The sequence below is a fragment of the Dromiciops gliroides genome, chromosome 2, assembly GCF_019393635.1.
Source record: "Dromiciops gliroides isolate mDroGli1 chromosome 2, mDroGli1.pri, whole genome shotgun sequence".
Classification (NCBI taxonomy): domain Eukaryota; kingdom Metazoa; phylum Chordata; class Mammalia; order Microbiotheria; family Microbiotheriidae; genus Dromiciops; species Dromiciops gliroides.
In genome coordinates, this window is record NC_057862.1 from 330,731,658 (window position 1) to 330,747,825 (window position 16,168).

General features: G+C 39.3%; 1 protein-coding gene across 1 annotated transcript in view; it reads left to right on the top strand.

Annotated features, from left to right (window-relative positions):
• The window catches only part of ADRA1B (adrenoceptor alpha 1B), a 110,811-nt gene extending 95,236 nt beyond the window's left edge, over positions 1-15,575 (top strand). Inside the window, exon 4 of the mRNA XM_043985850.1 lies at positions 14,403-15,575. Coding sequence (XP_043841785.1) covers positions 14,403-14,971 — 569 coding nt within the window. The 3' untranslated portion in view covers positions 14,972-15,575. The remainder of the gene's footprint in view (positions 1-14,402) is intronic.
• Positions 15,576-16,168: the final 593 nt, after the last annotated feature.

A 16,168-nucleotide genomic window follows, 5' to 3' on the forward strand; every position in this document is an offset into this window, starting at 1 on the left:
AGGAAGTGACGCGGACTAGTGGGAGGAGGAAGGAAGAGACTGGCGCTCGGTCTCGCGCTCTTTCCTCTGGACTCGGGTGGAGAGCGGAGCTAGAAATGTGCTCTCCCTTTAAATAGATAGGAATCTAGGCCTTTCTCTCTCTTTACCAAATTCTTATTCTCCTTAATAAATGCTTAAAAGTCTAACTCTTGCTAAAGCTTATAATTTATTGGCGACCACTCATTAGATATTTTAGACAGACTAGCTAGAATTTTAGCCCTTAACAATTATTTACCCCTATTTTTCACTTGAGGAAAACGAGGCAGGCAGAAGTGTGACTTACCTAGTGTCACACAGCTAGTAAGTGTTTGAAGTCAGATTCAAATCCAGGTCTTTCTGACTACAGGTCCAGTGTTCTGTACACCGTACTAAGTAGCTGTTGGTAGTTATTAGGAAAGCCAGAATTCAAACCCAGGGTCTCTTACTCTAAATACAACACTCTCTTCACTTCAACATGTTGATCAGGTAGTATAATACCATCATTTTTATTGCTTAGGACTGAAAAAAAAATGTGACTTGCTCAAGGTCACAAAGTGAATTAGTGGCAAAGCTGGGATTAGAACCCAGGTTTCCTATCTCCCAGCTAGGCAGTGGCTAAAAAATAGCATAAATTTTTTTTTTTGCTAAAGTGTTAACAAGATAACAGATTTATCTCTCACTCTTCTTAGCATTTTAACAGAACCTTCAATGTATTTTCTTGCACCCAAATGTTCAATTAAAGGCAGGAATTTTAGGTACTGTGACAGACTGATGACGTGTGTGTGTGTATGTATATATATATATATATATACATATATATATATATATATACATATATATATACACACACACATATGTATGTATGTGTGTTTGTATAGGTATGTATGTGTTTATATGTATGTGTGTATGTATATGTATATATACACACACACACACATATATATATTTGGGGCAAGGAGGGATTTTTGAACAATATTCACATTGCCCATATGCTTAAGGCTACCACCCTAGTAGACAGGGAAATAGAAAAGTAGGAAAGTTAAGAAAGAAAGGGATTCTTTTAGTCCTACAATGGATTTTTGAAGTGAGGTATGGAGTAAAAGGAAGAGCAGGAATCTGAAGCTTGGGATAGGTGGGAATCCCACAAAAAGAAATTAAATAAAAGACTAGTGGGTAGATTGCCAACATTTAATACAATTGCCTGTGAGCTGCATAGTTCAATGTAATAAAGATTCATTAAAAGGAAGTTGCAACAACTAATAATACCCTAATGTAATTAGCTTTCACTGGGCAAACTACTCTCAAGAACCTAATTGAGTTATTTGCTGCTTCTGGCCACAAGAGAAACTGAATGGCTGTTGTATCTTCTAGAATATCGAGCGAATGTTTGTCTGATCTAGAGTCTGAAGTGCTCAGTACAGCCATGTTAGTGGCCAAAAAATTTGTAACCATCCTAGCTAATAGTAGAGACAAAATGGTCCTAGGGGAAAAAATCCATAACCACAGCTTTCCATGTTCGATATAATCACTGCTCAGCCCTTCCTGAATTTCCAGAGTTAACAGTACTATCAGACCACAAAAAAAAAGAGATCTTCCAGGTCAGCATCTTTCCATTTACCTGAATTAACAATTATAGAGATAGAGAAAGAGACAGTGATAGAGATCAAGATCAAGACAGAGATAGAGAGACATATTCCTTAAATACTACCTGTAAGTAACTAGTATCTATTTGGGTCTATATTTGATCGCTTACAAATCTCCATTTTCCCTCTGAATCTTAACCAGACAGACACATGCACACACACACACACACACACACACACACACACACACACACACACACACACACCATAGTGATGCAAAGAACATTTACTTAAATAAAAATGCAAGAGGGCAGCTAGGTGGTACAGTGGATAAAGTACTAGCCCTGGATTCAGGAGGACCTGAGTTCAAATCTGGCCTCAGACAATTGACACTAGCTGTGTGACCCTAGGCAATTCACTTAACCCTGCAAAAACAAAAACAAAAACAAAAACAAAAGGCATATTACTGGCCTGTCCATTTGATGAACACTGTAAGCATTGCATTTTTTTAAATTTAATTTAATTTTTTTTTTTTTAGTGAGGCAATCGGGGTTAAGTGACTTGCCCAGGGTCACACAGCTAGTAAGTGTTAAGTGTCTGAGGCCGGATTTGAACTCAGGTACTCCTGACTCCAGAGCCAGTGCTCTATCTACTGTGCCATCTAGCTGCCCCAGCATTGCATTTTGATGCCTGGGATGTTGTTATTCTGGGTTCTAGACCAATGAATCCTCAAGATTTCCCCCCAGTCATTGAAGCCTCAAAGAATTGTCCAAAATACTACCACATCAAAGTCTAACCTGGTATGTACCAACACCAGTAGGAGGGCTGTTTACACCCCAAACAATTCCTGTAACTCTGCAATCATTTATTCTATCCTTCCCCTTCTCCCTCAGTTTGTATCTGCTCAGCTCTGCCCAGCATTTCCAATCTCACCTGCTAGCCCTTCATGCACAGCTTCTTGGGTGACATCATCACCAGCTGAACTCTCCCACAAAATTCTGGTGATATAGTCTCAAAAAAAACATGGTTTCGTCACTAGCCAAGGACATATCTTCCTTGTTCTAGTAACAATAGCAGAGAACAACTTTCTGAAATAGCACAAATATTATTATACCCATTTTATAGATGATGAAGTGGAGATTTAGTGACTTGTTCACAGTAACATTCTTCTGAATCCAAATCCCATACTCCTTCCACTATGTTATATTGTCTAGGTAGAGAAAGTTAAATGCTTGGCTAAAATAGGCAACTTTTGGGGCAGCTAGATGGTACAGTGGATAGAGCACCGGCCCTGGAGTCAGGAGTACCTGAGTTCAAATCCGGCCTCAGACACTTAACACTTACTAGCTATGTGACCCTGGGCAAGTCACTTAACCCCAATTGCCTCACACAAAAAAAAAAAACCAAAAAAAAACTCACTTTATCTATTGGGGCGGCTAGGTGGCGCAGTGGATAAAGCACCGGCCCTGGATTCAGGAGTACCTGAGTTCAAATCCGGCCTCAGACACTTGACACTTACTAGCTGTGTGACCCTGGGCAAGTCACTTAACCCCCATTGCCCTGCAAAAAAAAAAAAAAGATAAAATGGGCAACTTTTTCTTCTACAGGTTCTTTTTTTCTTGGCGACATATTGAGCTTAAAAATAAGAGTGAGGCTGTTTAGTAATTAAATTGGAAATCTAGGCATAAATTTGTTTCCATTCAAGAGGCCAGGGGGAGTTTAATGCTAACTGTAAATTCAAGAGAGAAATGAATGGGTACAATTTAAACCTCTGAACAAAAGAATGTGGTCATGAGACAGAGTATGGAACATAAATAGTATCATCAGATACATTATTAAGAAGGAGAACCAGCAATTAATGAAGCATTCTAGATTAACCACATTAATATCTGTGTGAGCTTTTCCTTGTCGCTAGCCTACTGTAATGTCTTCAGAGTTCCAACTGTACCCGTGATCTTCAACCATGTAGCATCCAGGGACTGATTTGATTAATTACATTGCTATTTGCTAATTAGTAAGCAGTGTTATATCTTCCCATCAGTTTATAGCAATTAAAGTTGGGGTCCAGTTTGTCGACCAATTTTCATTAGCTGAAAAATGCCTCACCATTCTTGGATGGGCCTTACCCTAGATTGAGTCAGAAGATCTAGGTTTAAATCCTGGTTTTGACGTTTACCACCTGGCCTTGGATAAATGCAAACCTCAATTTCCTCATCTGTAAAATGAAGAGGATGGATTAAATAATGGCTAAGGTCCTTTCCAGCTCCTTATAAGGCCTCTGACCCATTTACTTCCTGGACCATGCCTGATGATTGCTAAAATAACCAGAACAAAACAAGACAGAATAGTAATCCACTTTCCAAGCTCCTGCCTTAGCTGGAATCTTCTGTTAACGATTCTACTGCATGACGGTCAGTCTACACTATTTCAGTGCTCTCTTCGTCATGAAGCCTTCTCTGATTCCTGCAGACAAGAATGATTTCTCCTTTGAACTAGCAAAGCATTTTGTATTTCCAATTGCATTTTACATTGTATCTCATAGTATGGGGAGGGGAGGTGTATCTATATCTTTTTTTAGAAAATAATAGAAGTATAATTGAGGGAAAATAAAATGTTAAAGAAACAAAATGAAACAAAACAAACAAAAAAACCAATAGAATCATTGTGATATATTGGTAGGGCCAGACTTGGAATTAGGAGAATCTGGGTTCAAATTTTGCCTCTGACACTTACTAGCTGTATGACCCTGGGCAAGTCACTAAGTGTGATTCTGGAAACTTCATAAGACTTCACTATTAAGACATCAATGAATTTGATTTGCTTTGGTGGGGCAATTCCACACCAGCGGTTCCCTACATCCTGAAATCACAGATCTTTCTAATGTTTGTGTACTCAGACAATGAGCTTTTTGAGAGCAGAAACTACATGCTGCATTCTTCTTTTTATTCCCAACACCTTTTCCCATAAGTACTCAGATGAATGAAGTGTGTGAAGGTGTGAATGAATGAATGAATGAATGAGTGAATGCATGAATGAATGAATGAATTGATGGAAATGGTGGGAATAGAATGCTCTAGCATGCTAGAGGATATACCTGAAATCTGGTTTAACTTGCAGAGATTAAAATGAACATATCCAGATATCCTGCCACCCTTTCACCAAAACCACTGAGAATTTGGATTACAGGTGAATAGACCAGTGTTGGTGCTTTCTCTAATTGGGTCTTTTAGAAAGCATGATTGAAAGGATGGAGGGTCTTCTGGAAAATGTAATTCTTTACAAATAAGTGTTCTTCATTATCTTTCTTGGATCCCATTCGGTTATGGCTCAAAAATACTGGTGTCGTCCCCTCCAGACTGAAGCAGGAAGTTTGAAATAGGCAGAGAAAGAGGAGAGATAAAGGATACACAATTTTGTGTGTTCCAAAAGCTATCTCTGAACAGGTGGATGGATTATTTCTTTTTTTTCCTTAACACTTGCCCCTGACAGTAATATATCTGTTTTTCATAATAAACCACTGAGTCTCAGTGACATATTTCGGATTGAGGATGGAATATCACAGCAGAAAGAGGCAGGGAGAACAGGAAGAGAAGCATTCTTGAGTGATATGCCCTTGTACATGACCAAGAACAGAACTGAGCTCCAGAAGATGGGCAGGCTAGGGCTGCCAGATTGCCCTGAATGCCAGGCAAACAATGTACCACTCTTCCTGAAGAGTAACTAGAGACCCCTCTGGCCTCCTTGTCTATCCATCTGTCTTTCACTTTACACCCAAAATGAGGCATAAAGAAATCATCTTTTTTCAGAATCAGAGTCTTTTTGCTCTTTTACTGCCTGGCTCTCTCCTCTCTATTGAGCTCATGTTTTGTTTTATTTTGTTTCCCTGTCCTATGAAAATGATGCCCTTCCTTTCCCCTTCTGAATTTAGCTCTTGGCTTCACCATTTGTACATCAAGGAAGAATTTATGAGCTAAACATCCCTTGTCCCTTGACGCTCTCCTGTACAGATTTTCATGAGGTGGTGATACTTAACTTTGCTAGCCAGAACTGCCATTTTATCCAAAGCCAACATCCAAGAATTCCTTTTCTTAATTTAACTTCTTTCATTCCCCTGCAGAATCTACCCCACTTTCTTAAACTTCATTTTTGCTTGGAATTGGCAGGTTCACTTATAAAGCTAAATTGGTGAAGAAGGAGGAAACAAGGCATTAGCTTATATGGAATATGCACTTTCTTCCACATCTTCATGGGATCATAGAGTGGGAACTGAAGGAAAGAGAAGTTAAATGACTTGTTCAGGGTTACATAGGTAGGAATTAAATACTCAACTAAAGTTAAATATTTGTAAATAGGTAACAGAGATGGAAGCTGAGCCTATGTCCTCTGATTCCAAAATTTCCATTGTACAAAGCAGTTCTTTGAGCATAGCATAAGGATTGAGTGCTAAGTTCCATTCTCACCATAGTGATGTTGAATAAGCATTTCATAGGATCATGGCTTTAGAGCTGGATGATACCTCAGAGGCCACTTAACCCCATGCTTTCATTTTACACATGAGAGTTGAGACCTTAGATTATACAGGATGAGAACTTAGCACCTCCTGCACCAGTTCTAGTTCTTTCCACTGTACCACAAATACCCAAAGAGAAGTCACTACTCTGGAAGTGAACAATTTGCTACTGGGTACCTGGATGAATTTGAACAAGTCCCTCAACTTCTCTGTGTCCCTTCTTTCCAAGATGATACTATCTATCTTATCTAATAATAATGTGTCTATGTATATGTGTGTATACATATATGTGTGTGTGTTTGATTGTCATAAGAACCCTGTGAGGTAGGTAGTCTAAGTAAACTTCTCACCAGAGAAGATGAGTAATTTGCCTAAGATTACAAAATCACTTTAAAAAGTAGTGGAATTGGAATTCAAGCCTTGTCCTCAGTACTCCTCCTGATATAGATAGATGATAGATAGATAGATAGATAGATAGATAGATAGATAGATAGATAGATAGATAGAGATAGAGATAGAGATAGAGATAGAGATAGAGATAGAGATAGAGATAGAGATAGAGATAGAGATAGAGATAGAGATAGAGATAGAGAGATAACATGATACCTCACAGAAATGGAAAGAAATAAGAGAGAGAAAAAGATAACAATACAAGGTTGTATTGCCAGATGAGTAGGACAGACATTAAATGTTATAAGAATTTAAAGAGAGAAATTTCATTGCAGGCTGAGGTGTTCAAAGAAGGTCTCATGGAAGAGAAGAGATTTGAGTTGTACCCTGAAGGGTGGCTAGAATTTAGGTAAACAGAGGGAAGTAAGAATAACCATTCCAGGCTGTCACCCAAGCAATCTGATGCAATTTCAAAAGCCAGTTGTTTGGTTACAAGAAAAGCTTTAGATCAGTGCACTAGCAGTGAAATGAGGGAACAAATGGGTGAGTCAGAAAGAAGAGGGGAAAATTAATGTAACACTGAAAGGAAGGATGAAAGAGATAAGACAGGATAATAACAAAAGGTACCTTATCATTGGTACTTTACTGATTCCTTTCTCTCCCTCCCCTCAGCCAAATACTAAAGAATATAATCATGGCATGTTTCTTAATGGAGGCTTTCATCCAAAGATCCATCCCTAGTCCTGAACCAGTACTAACTTGTTCATCTGCTTCCTGGGAAAAAGGAGCATGTGCTATAAGCCCTACTTTCTCAGACTCAAAAAAACCCCACCCCAACCTCTTATTTTTCCTTTAATTTCTTTTTTGAATAATAAAACAGAGTTTTATAGAATCACAGAATAAATGAGGTAGAAGGGACCTTAGAGATCATCTAATCCAATCCATTCATTTGACAGAGGAGGAAACTGAGGCCCTGATAGATTAAAAAACAATTAAATCACCATTGGAAAAAAGTTTTTAAGGATTTAGTTAGGAAGAGGGGATGAAGGGAAAGGGGTAAATACTGAGCTAGTGTTTAAGAAGAAAAAAGTAGAGAAGAAAAACATTCCCAGAAATCCAGTAATTACGGTATATAGGTGGTCAACTATTTCTTCTATGGGTAAGAAAATATGGGGCTGCACAACTGAATGTGGAGGTTGTGAAAAAAAATGGCAGTAAATGTTTGATTTGTATACCTATTTTATATACCTATACACCTGGGGCCACATAAAAATTTCTCAGGTGAAAAGAGGTCCTGAGTGGAAGACGTTTAAGAAGCCCTGTCTGGACCCATTGTTGGTTGGTGAGCACTCCCCAGCTAGGAGAGGGTAGGCTGTTAGAACATGCAATCTCTCTCTCTCTCTCTCTCTCTCTCTCTCTCTCTCTCAGAAATATGGTGCTGGGGTTTTTTCGGCTTGTGTTAACTGCCACGTGGTCAATACTCTTCTAATATTTAATATACTTTAATAATAAATACTTACTGCCTAAATTGGTACAATAGCCATTATCATATAAATAATAATTAATATATATCAGTAGCAATATTTTAGAAAACCATATCCAGCTCCCTAATAATTTAGCAAAACACAATTTGGTCACCACAAAAAAACAGTTGGTGACCCCCATAATTTAAATAAAACAGTATACCTATTTTATATACCTATATACCTGGGGCCACACAAAAATTTCTCAAATGAAAAGGGGTCCTGAGTGGAAAAAGTTTAATAAGCCTTGCCCTAGAACAAGGATAACCTTAGAGCAGAGATTGGCAAACTACTGCCTTCAAGCCAAGTTCTGCCCACCTGTTTTTGTACTGCCCCTAGGTTTTTACATTTTTAGTAAAGTTTTATTGTATTTCAAACTGTAAAAACCATTCTTTGCTCACTGATGATGGCCCTTGGTCTAGTTTGCTGATGCCTACCTTGAAGCATCCTGAGAGCCTACAATAGGAATACATTCATTAGAAAGCTGCAAGCCTAGAGGCACACCTTCATCTTCCCAGAAGCCTGAACAAAATATTAATATGACTCTTTGGGGCAGCCTGAACCAACAAAAGGTCAAGTCAAAAAAGCAGGAATCATAATTTCCATTTATGCAGGGTTTTCCAAACCACAGACCTTTTCACTCATCTGATCTTCCTAACAGCCCTGTGATATAGATAGGGGCAGTTATCATTTTCCCCATTTTACAGATGAGGAAATTTAAGCTCAGAAAGGTCAAATCATAACACAACTATAGTAAGTGGCAGAGCAAAAATTCAAACCTATGTCTTCTGACTCTGAGTTCAGAGTTTTTCCCATGCTTTTGGATCAGGCATGGTTGACTTTTTAAACAACACTTTCAATTACTCTTGTCATTTTCCCAAGAATTGAGTAAATACCTGGCAGGAAGTTCTATATCCAATGGACTTTATAAAGAAGACAGGACTAGCAGTTGGCTGTAGCCAAATCCTTATCTATAAGGGGCTTCTACTCTACTTACCTACCACTCAAACATTTTACCACCCTGCTCTCACTCTATGGCAACCTATCTGTCTTACTATATACAATGTCAAACTGACATCTGCTATTACTAACTCATCATTCATCATAGTAAAGTCCAGGCACATATCTCCCTACCTGACTGTAATAGCAATAGCAACAGCAGTAGTAGCAGTAGTGGTAGAAGTAGTAGTAGTGGCAGTGGTAAAGATAATAGTAGTGTTGCTGCTGCTGATGGTAGTAGTAGTAGTAGTAGTAGTAGTAGTAGTAGTAGTAGTAGTAGTAGCAGTAGCAGTAGTAGCAGTAGTAATCATAGTAGTAGTAGTAGTAGTAGTAGTAATCATAGTAAGCTCCAGGTACATAGCTTCCTACCTGGCAGGAGTAGTAAGTAGTAGTAAGAGTAGTTGTAATACTACCAGTAGTAGTTATAGTTGTAGTAGTAATAGTTCTAGTAGTAATAGTAATACAAATGGTAGTTGTAGTAACAATAGCAGTGCTATTGTATTGTTGTTGATGAGTATGAGTTTCCATGGACTCTCTGCTCCCAAAGCACTCACTTCCATAAACATTTCACTTTATCCCATGAATCTCATCATGACCCTAGGAAGAATCACAAGACCTACAGCTAGAAGGGACTTTAAAAGCCATGAGGTCCAACTCTCCCATTTTACAGATGAGGAAACAAAGTCTCAGAGGAGTTAAGAGATTGTCTAAGGGGGCAGCTAGGTGGCACAGTGGATAGAGCACGGGCCCTGGAGTGAGGAGAACCTGAGTTCAAATCCAACCTCAGACACTTGACACTAGCTATGTGACCCTGGGCAAGTCACTTAACCCCAATTGCCTCACCAAAAACAAACAAACAAAAAAAAGAGATTGTCTAAGTTTATAAGAGCAGATCAAGAGCTAAAAGGGTCCTCAGAGGCCGTCCCATCCAACGCTTGTTTAACTGAAGAAGAAATTGAGGCCCCAAGAGATTGTGACTTGAGATCATGATTTAGAGTTGGAAGGAACCTTAGGGGTGATCTAGTTCAAATACCATCTTTTTCAGGTGAGAAAACAGAGGCTCAGAGCAGTATAGTGATTTGCTTAAGGAAACACAGGTACTAAGCAGAAGAGGTAGAATTCCTCTCATTCTCCTCTCATTCTATTTCCTGTACAACAGTGATTTGTAGAAGGTTATACCATTTGGATGTAGCAAAGTCAAGATTTGAATTCAAATCTTGTGGTTCCAAATTCATCATTCTTTTTATTACACAACCCTGCCTACAGAACATAAACATTCCCATTGATGAATGACACAAAAGAATTTAAATGACTTATATAAGATCACACATGGAGTTTGTAGCAATCTACACACACACACACACACACACACACACACACACATATACAATCCTAGTTCAAGGTTTGCTCTCTCCCTTTCTAGATGTGCTGATTCTATGTGTTTTATATACCATGGTCATTTTTTTAATAAATCCCCCTCCTTCATTGAACCTTCCTTTATAACAAAGAAAAACAATTAAGTAAAATCAACAAAAACAGCAAAAAGATTATGATGAAATATGTAAAATTCCACACAGAATCAAACTCTGTACTGAGAGGAAGGAACTGGGTTTCATCATTGGTCCTCTGGAACCAAGATTGGTTATTGTATATAATTTGAAATCCATTATCATTTAGTTTATCTTTGTTTACATTATCGAACTCATTATGTTTATTGTTCTCCTAGTTTTTCTTACTTCCTTCTGCATCAATTCAATCAAGTCTTCTCTGTGACTCTATAAACACCCAGCTCTAATGAATAGCCAAATCTATTTGAAAGCCTCTGCAACAGAAACTCCCAAAGGTCTGGAACCACATAATGGATGGAGTCTTCATCATCATAGGCAGATTGAATGAAAGAGGTCATTCCCTATTCCAATAAAAGGAGTGTGACATAGTGTAAGCTGCCCCCAAAAGTCAGCAAGATTTGAGTTGAAGTCCTTCTGACACATATTAATTGTATGACCCTGGGCAACCTCTCAGATACTCTAAGACTATAAACAGAAGTTGCCTACCTGTACTGGTAGGAGTTTTCTCACTGAGTTCCCCATACCAATGAAATTGCAGATTTGGATCAAAAGGAGAAAAAAAAAAGGAGGGGGGGGAGAAGAGAACCTTTTCAATATGTTGAAATTGTTACAGTAATATCCTTTCATCCTTGTTCTTTATAATCTCTCCAGAGTGAAACTTAGAAGGTTATAGGCATATTCAAGGGATGTGCATGGTCTTATTCAAACATCTGCTCCCCACCTTCTCTCTCTCCCAAAACAAGAAAGAAATAATAAGTACTTCCTTTGTGGATACTACCTTCAACTTTTCAGTTATTTCATTCTGTACTCACTTTTGAAAATAAATTGTATAAACCTTTTCATAAATAAAGAAACTAAGAGAATGAGAGGCCAAGTGACTTCTGCAAATTCACCCCATGAGTTAGTGATATAACCAAGAATAGAATCCAGATAGCCTGACTCTCAGCCCCAGTCTGTTTCCACATGACCCTGCTACCCACCAGGCAGCAGAAGCACTGATTTGTTCTCTCTTGGCTTCTGCAAGCCTCTGTGACAAGCACATTGTGGGGCTCAGAAACACCCCTCTCCCCAAAAGAATGGGATATTAGCAGGTTTCCTTATCCTGCGTGGACCAAATGCCAATTATTTCCCTAATTAACTAAGTCCTTGTGCTGACCACTAGAACAAGGTATGCATAGCATGATGGGGCCCCTGCTCCTGTCTACTACTATTCTGTTGTAGGGGGAAGGAGGGAGGTCCGGAAATATGTTTGGAATCTTATCCCTCCCTGGCCAGGCCCTGGCCAGGCCCTGGGAGGCTATTGCTGACTCGGTCTCTTACCCAACTGAGATAGAAGCTGACACTGCCCCTCTGTGGTAAGACTGGGAATCAGTGGAGGAATTCAGTGCTACTCAATTCAATTAAAACATTTATCAAAAAGCTATTATGGGCAGCAAGTCATGACATCACCCCAATATCATGGTCCTCTTCGGGAACAAAGAACAAACAACAACAACAATTATAGGCAAGGCTCATACTGTCGATGTTTCGGTCTCAAGGTTCAATCCTCTCATTTTAGGGTTCTCTACCCAAAATCAGGAAGGAATTGTACCTCACTTAGAGACTTTTCTACCTAGTCCCTCCCTCCCTATCATATTGCTTGGCTTTAGTGAGCCCATAGACTTGAACTCATTTTCTTTCTTCCTTTCTTTTGAGGCAATTTGGGTTAAGTGCCCAAAGTACCCAGTACCTCACAACTAGTAAGAGGCTAAGGCTGGATTTAAACTCAGGTCTTCCTGATTCCAGGGATGGTACTCTATCCACTGAGACACCTAGTTGTCCTTGAACTCATTTTCAAATGATCTATGTGTAATTAAGAAGATGAATATTCTTGAAGGAAAAGAAAAATCATTGCAAATCCATCTAGTAAATGAAGGAAACCTAGATTCAGAGTCATGTGACCTGAGTTCAAATCCTGCCCCCAAGATGTTCAAAGTTATCATGTGTGTGTTCTATCCATAATTCAAGCCACGTGAAAATAAGAAGGTAAATTTGCTGTAGGAAAAAAATCATGTGGTGTATTCAAAAGTCAAATATAAATGAAGGAATAATAGATACTTAATAGTTTACAACCTCAGGCACATAATTTGACATCTCTGAAAGGTCAATTCAATTCTTTATCTATAAAATTAAAGTGTTGGACTAGATGACTTCTAAGATCTCATCTAGCTCATAATCTATGAATGTCGCATATGCTGTCAGGTGAGGTCCCTGGGTCAAATGGTTTTCTTTAAATGTTTTCCTCTATTAAAAAGGAAGGATCACTATGAGATTATCCCAGAAATATCAGAAATAACTGTGATATCTCAACAGAACTTTAAAAAAGAAAGAGAGAACACTGGATTGGGAGGCAGAAAGTCAGCTATGGCCTCAGGTCTGCCATGAGCTTTCTTTTCTTTTTTTAAAAAACAACAAACATAATTAAATTTATTTTTAAATGTTAGACTGTGAATTTAGAACAATAGTTCCAGAAGTCTTTAAAAAGTATAATATGCTTTAAAAAATCTACAAAATGTAGATATAGAAGGATCTTTTTAATAAGATAAAATTATCTAAAGTCACTGCTAGCATTACATGAAATATGGAAACACTAGAATCTACCCCCCAAATATAGGAGTAAAGCAAAAATGAATCCTTTTCCTACTTTTATTTGACATAGTTCTAGAAATGCTACCAATAAGACAAAAGAAATAAATTAGATGCATAAAGATATGCAAAGAAGATATAACATTTACTGGTGACATGATGTGTTATTTTTTTTAAATCCTAGAATGCTAGAAAAGAAGTTAATTGAGACAATTGTATCAATAATGTTGCAGGGTACAAAATAAAGCTACACAATCAGTAAAATTTCTATATAGATATATAATATATCATGGACATAATAATAGAAAAGGAAGTACCACTCAAATATTTACAAAATGTAAATACCTTGGAAATGATCTAACAAAGCATTCCATATCTTTACAAATATAATTACAAAATGCCACTTAAAGAAAGAAAGAAGGTTATTCAGTGCTTGTGGTTGGACTGTGACAATATAATAAAAATGTTGGCAAGCAATGGAGTTATTCTCCCATTCTCCACTATAAAGAGCTATCTGAGGTCATAGAGTGAGCCAGCTCCTGGCCTCTAGGTTATAGATGTAGTTCTCAGGGAGTATGGGGTATCCATCTCATGCTATAATTCATAAATACCCATGGCTGTGCTTTCTTTTTTTGTTTATTTAGAATTCTATTTTCCCCCAATTCCATGTAAAAACAATTTAATGTTCATTTTTAAAACTCTGTGCTCCAAATTCTCTTCCTCCCTCTTTCCCCACCTCCCCTTAAGAACACAAGCAATTCAATCTAAGTTATATATGTGTAATCATGCAAAACATTTCCACATGAGTCACTACCATGAACTTTCAGTACAACTTTGGGCAAACATTTTGGGCCCCTCTTTGGGTCTCAGTCTTCTCATCTGTAAGATGGGGACAGGGTTGGACCAGAATGAGCCCTAAGTTCCCTTTAAGTTCCAAAAGTCAATGATCACATTACCATTCTGAGTGCTATTACAGGGTACAGTCCCTGTCTGCCCTTGGGTACTGACATTCTAAGTCCGCCCTTACAGAGAAAAGTAGTCTGCCAGAATACTGCCACTTGTATGAATCACTGAATTGAAAACATTTATGAGAGCTGCAATGACAAGTGATGACATTCAGTGAAGAGTTATAGCAAAGGGTACTGATGAACTATTACTTTTCTACCCTTGTCTCTCTGCCCTGCAGGGTCCCTGTTTGCTACTCTGAAGCCCCCAGACACTGTCTTCAAAGTGGTCTTCTGGCTTGGCTACTTCAACAGCTGCATCAACCCCATTATCTATCCCTGCTCCAGCAAGGAATTCAAGCGCGCCTTCCTCCGCATCCTCAGATGCCAGTGTCATCGGCGGAATCGGCTAGGCTGGTGGCACTACAACTACCGAGCCTGGAATCGAGGCTCCTTCGAACATTCTCGCAAGGACTCGCTAGATGACAGTGGGAGCTGCCTCAGTGGTAGCCAGAGGACCCTCAACTCAGCCACCCCCAGCCCTGGGTACCTGAGCAAGGTCACCCACCCGCAGATGGAGATGTACACTTTCTCAGAATGGAAGAGCTCTGGCACCTTCCTGAGCCCACCCCATCCAGAGCCACCAGGGCGTCACCGAGACACTGGCCACCTCTTCACCCTCAAGTTCCTAGCGGAACACGAGGCACACCGAGGGCTGGACAGCAATGGGGGCTGCGAGGTAGCTGCCAACATGGCCAATGGCCAAGCTGGCTTCAAAAAAAATATGCCCCTTGGACCAAATCAGTTCTAAGGGACCATCCTTAACATCCCCCCTCATCCTGCTCCATAATTCATTGGCAGACCCCACACCTGGTTTCCTGCCCTGGGGAAGACATATGGGAACAAAGAAGTTCAACACTCAATAGACACAGGTTCCCAAGGGGAAATTGAAGGAAGGGGAGCAGTGAGCAAAGGATAATTGCTTTTCTGGCGGGTGCACGGGTGCCAGACTTGTTTCCAATTACAAGGAAGATCTAGGCCCAGAGCAGGTGAAAAGGAATACACGCAGCCCAATGTTCAGCTGCTGTGGAAATGCTAGGTGACAGCTACAATATAAGCATATATGAAACGAGTCGCGCTATCTATATTTCTATATATATACATATGTATATAACAGTAGATATACAATGTCTATGTATGTGGTGTGCATGTATGTGTGTGTGTGTGTGCATGGGCACCCCGGTGGGGAGAGTATGAGTGTGAGTCAGAGGAAACCGGTGGCGTTTTGTTTTGTGATTTAACTTTGTACCTCTCAGCGGTCTCAGCCAATCGCTGTCCAGTCCTTCCCTGTACTTCACTGAACGTTGGCACTTTAGGGGGGGTAAAGTCAGACATTAAAAGTCATTTCTCATGTGTTTACTCTTGTAGTTTGTGACTTGTTGTTCTAGTTGTGGCTGTGGGCTTGGGGTTCCTTCTTTTCCAAAGCTGCTCAATCCCCTCTCCCTTTCCTTACTCTCTGATCACTTCTGGGCTATTAGTATCTTCCTAAAGGCGTCCTTTATTTCCCAGATGGGCTCATTTCCTTCCATTTTATAAAATCATAAAATCCTAGAATCTTAGGATATGTAAGCTTGCAAATATCTCAGAGGTCGCCCAATCCAACCCCCTACCAGAAAGGTTAATCCTTTCTGAAAATCTCTTCTTGGATCACCAAGATTAAGTAGCCCCTCCTGTCAGCTGCCCTTCAAACTTGAAAACACAAGTTCAACATGACAAGGTGACTGGCTCCTACTCAGACAAATCCTCAATGACCTGGCACTTGTGAAAACAATACTCACTCTGAGCACCCCAGAGCACAGACTAAAAGATGATCTAAGCCATTTTACTCATTTTACAGGTGAGAAACTGGGGGTCCAAAGACATTTTAGTGACTTGTTCAAGGCACTCAGCTTGCTTAATGGTGGGGTTGAGACTAGAACCTAGATCTCAAATCTTGCTCCAGTATTCT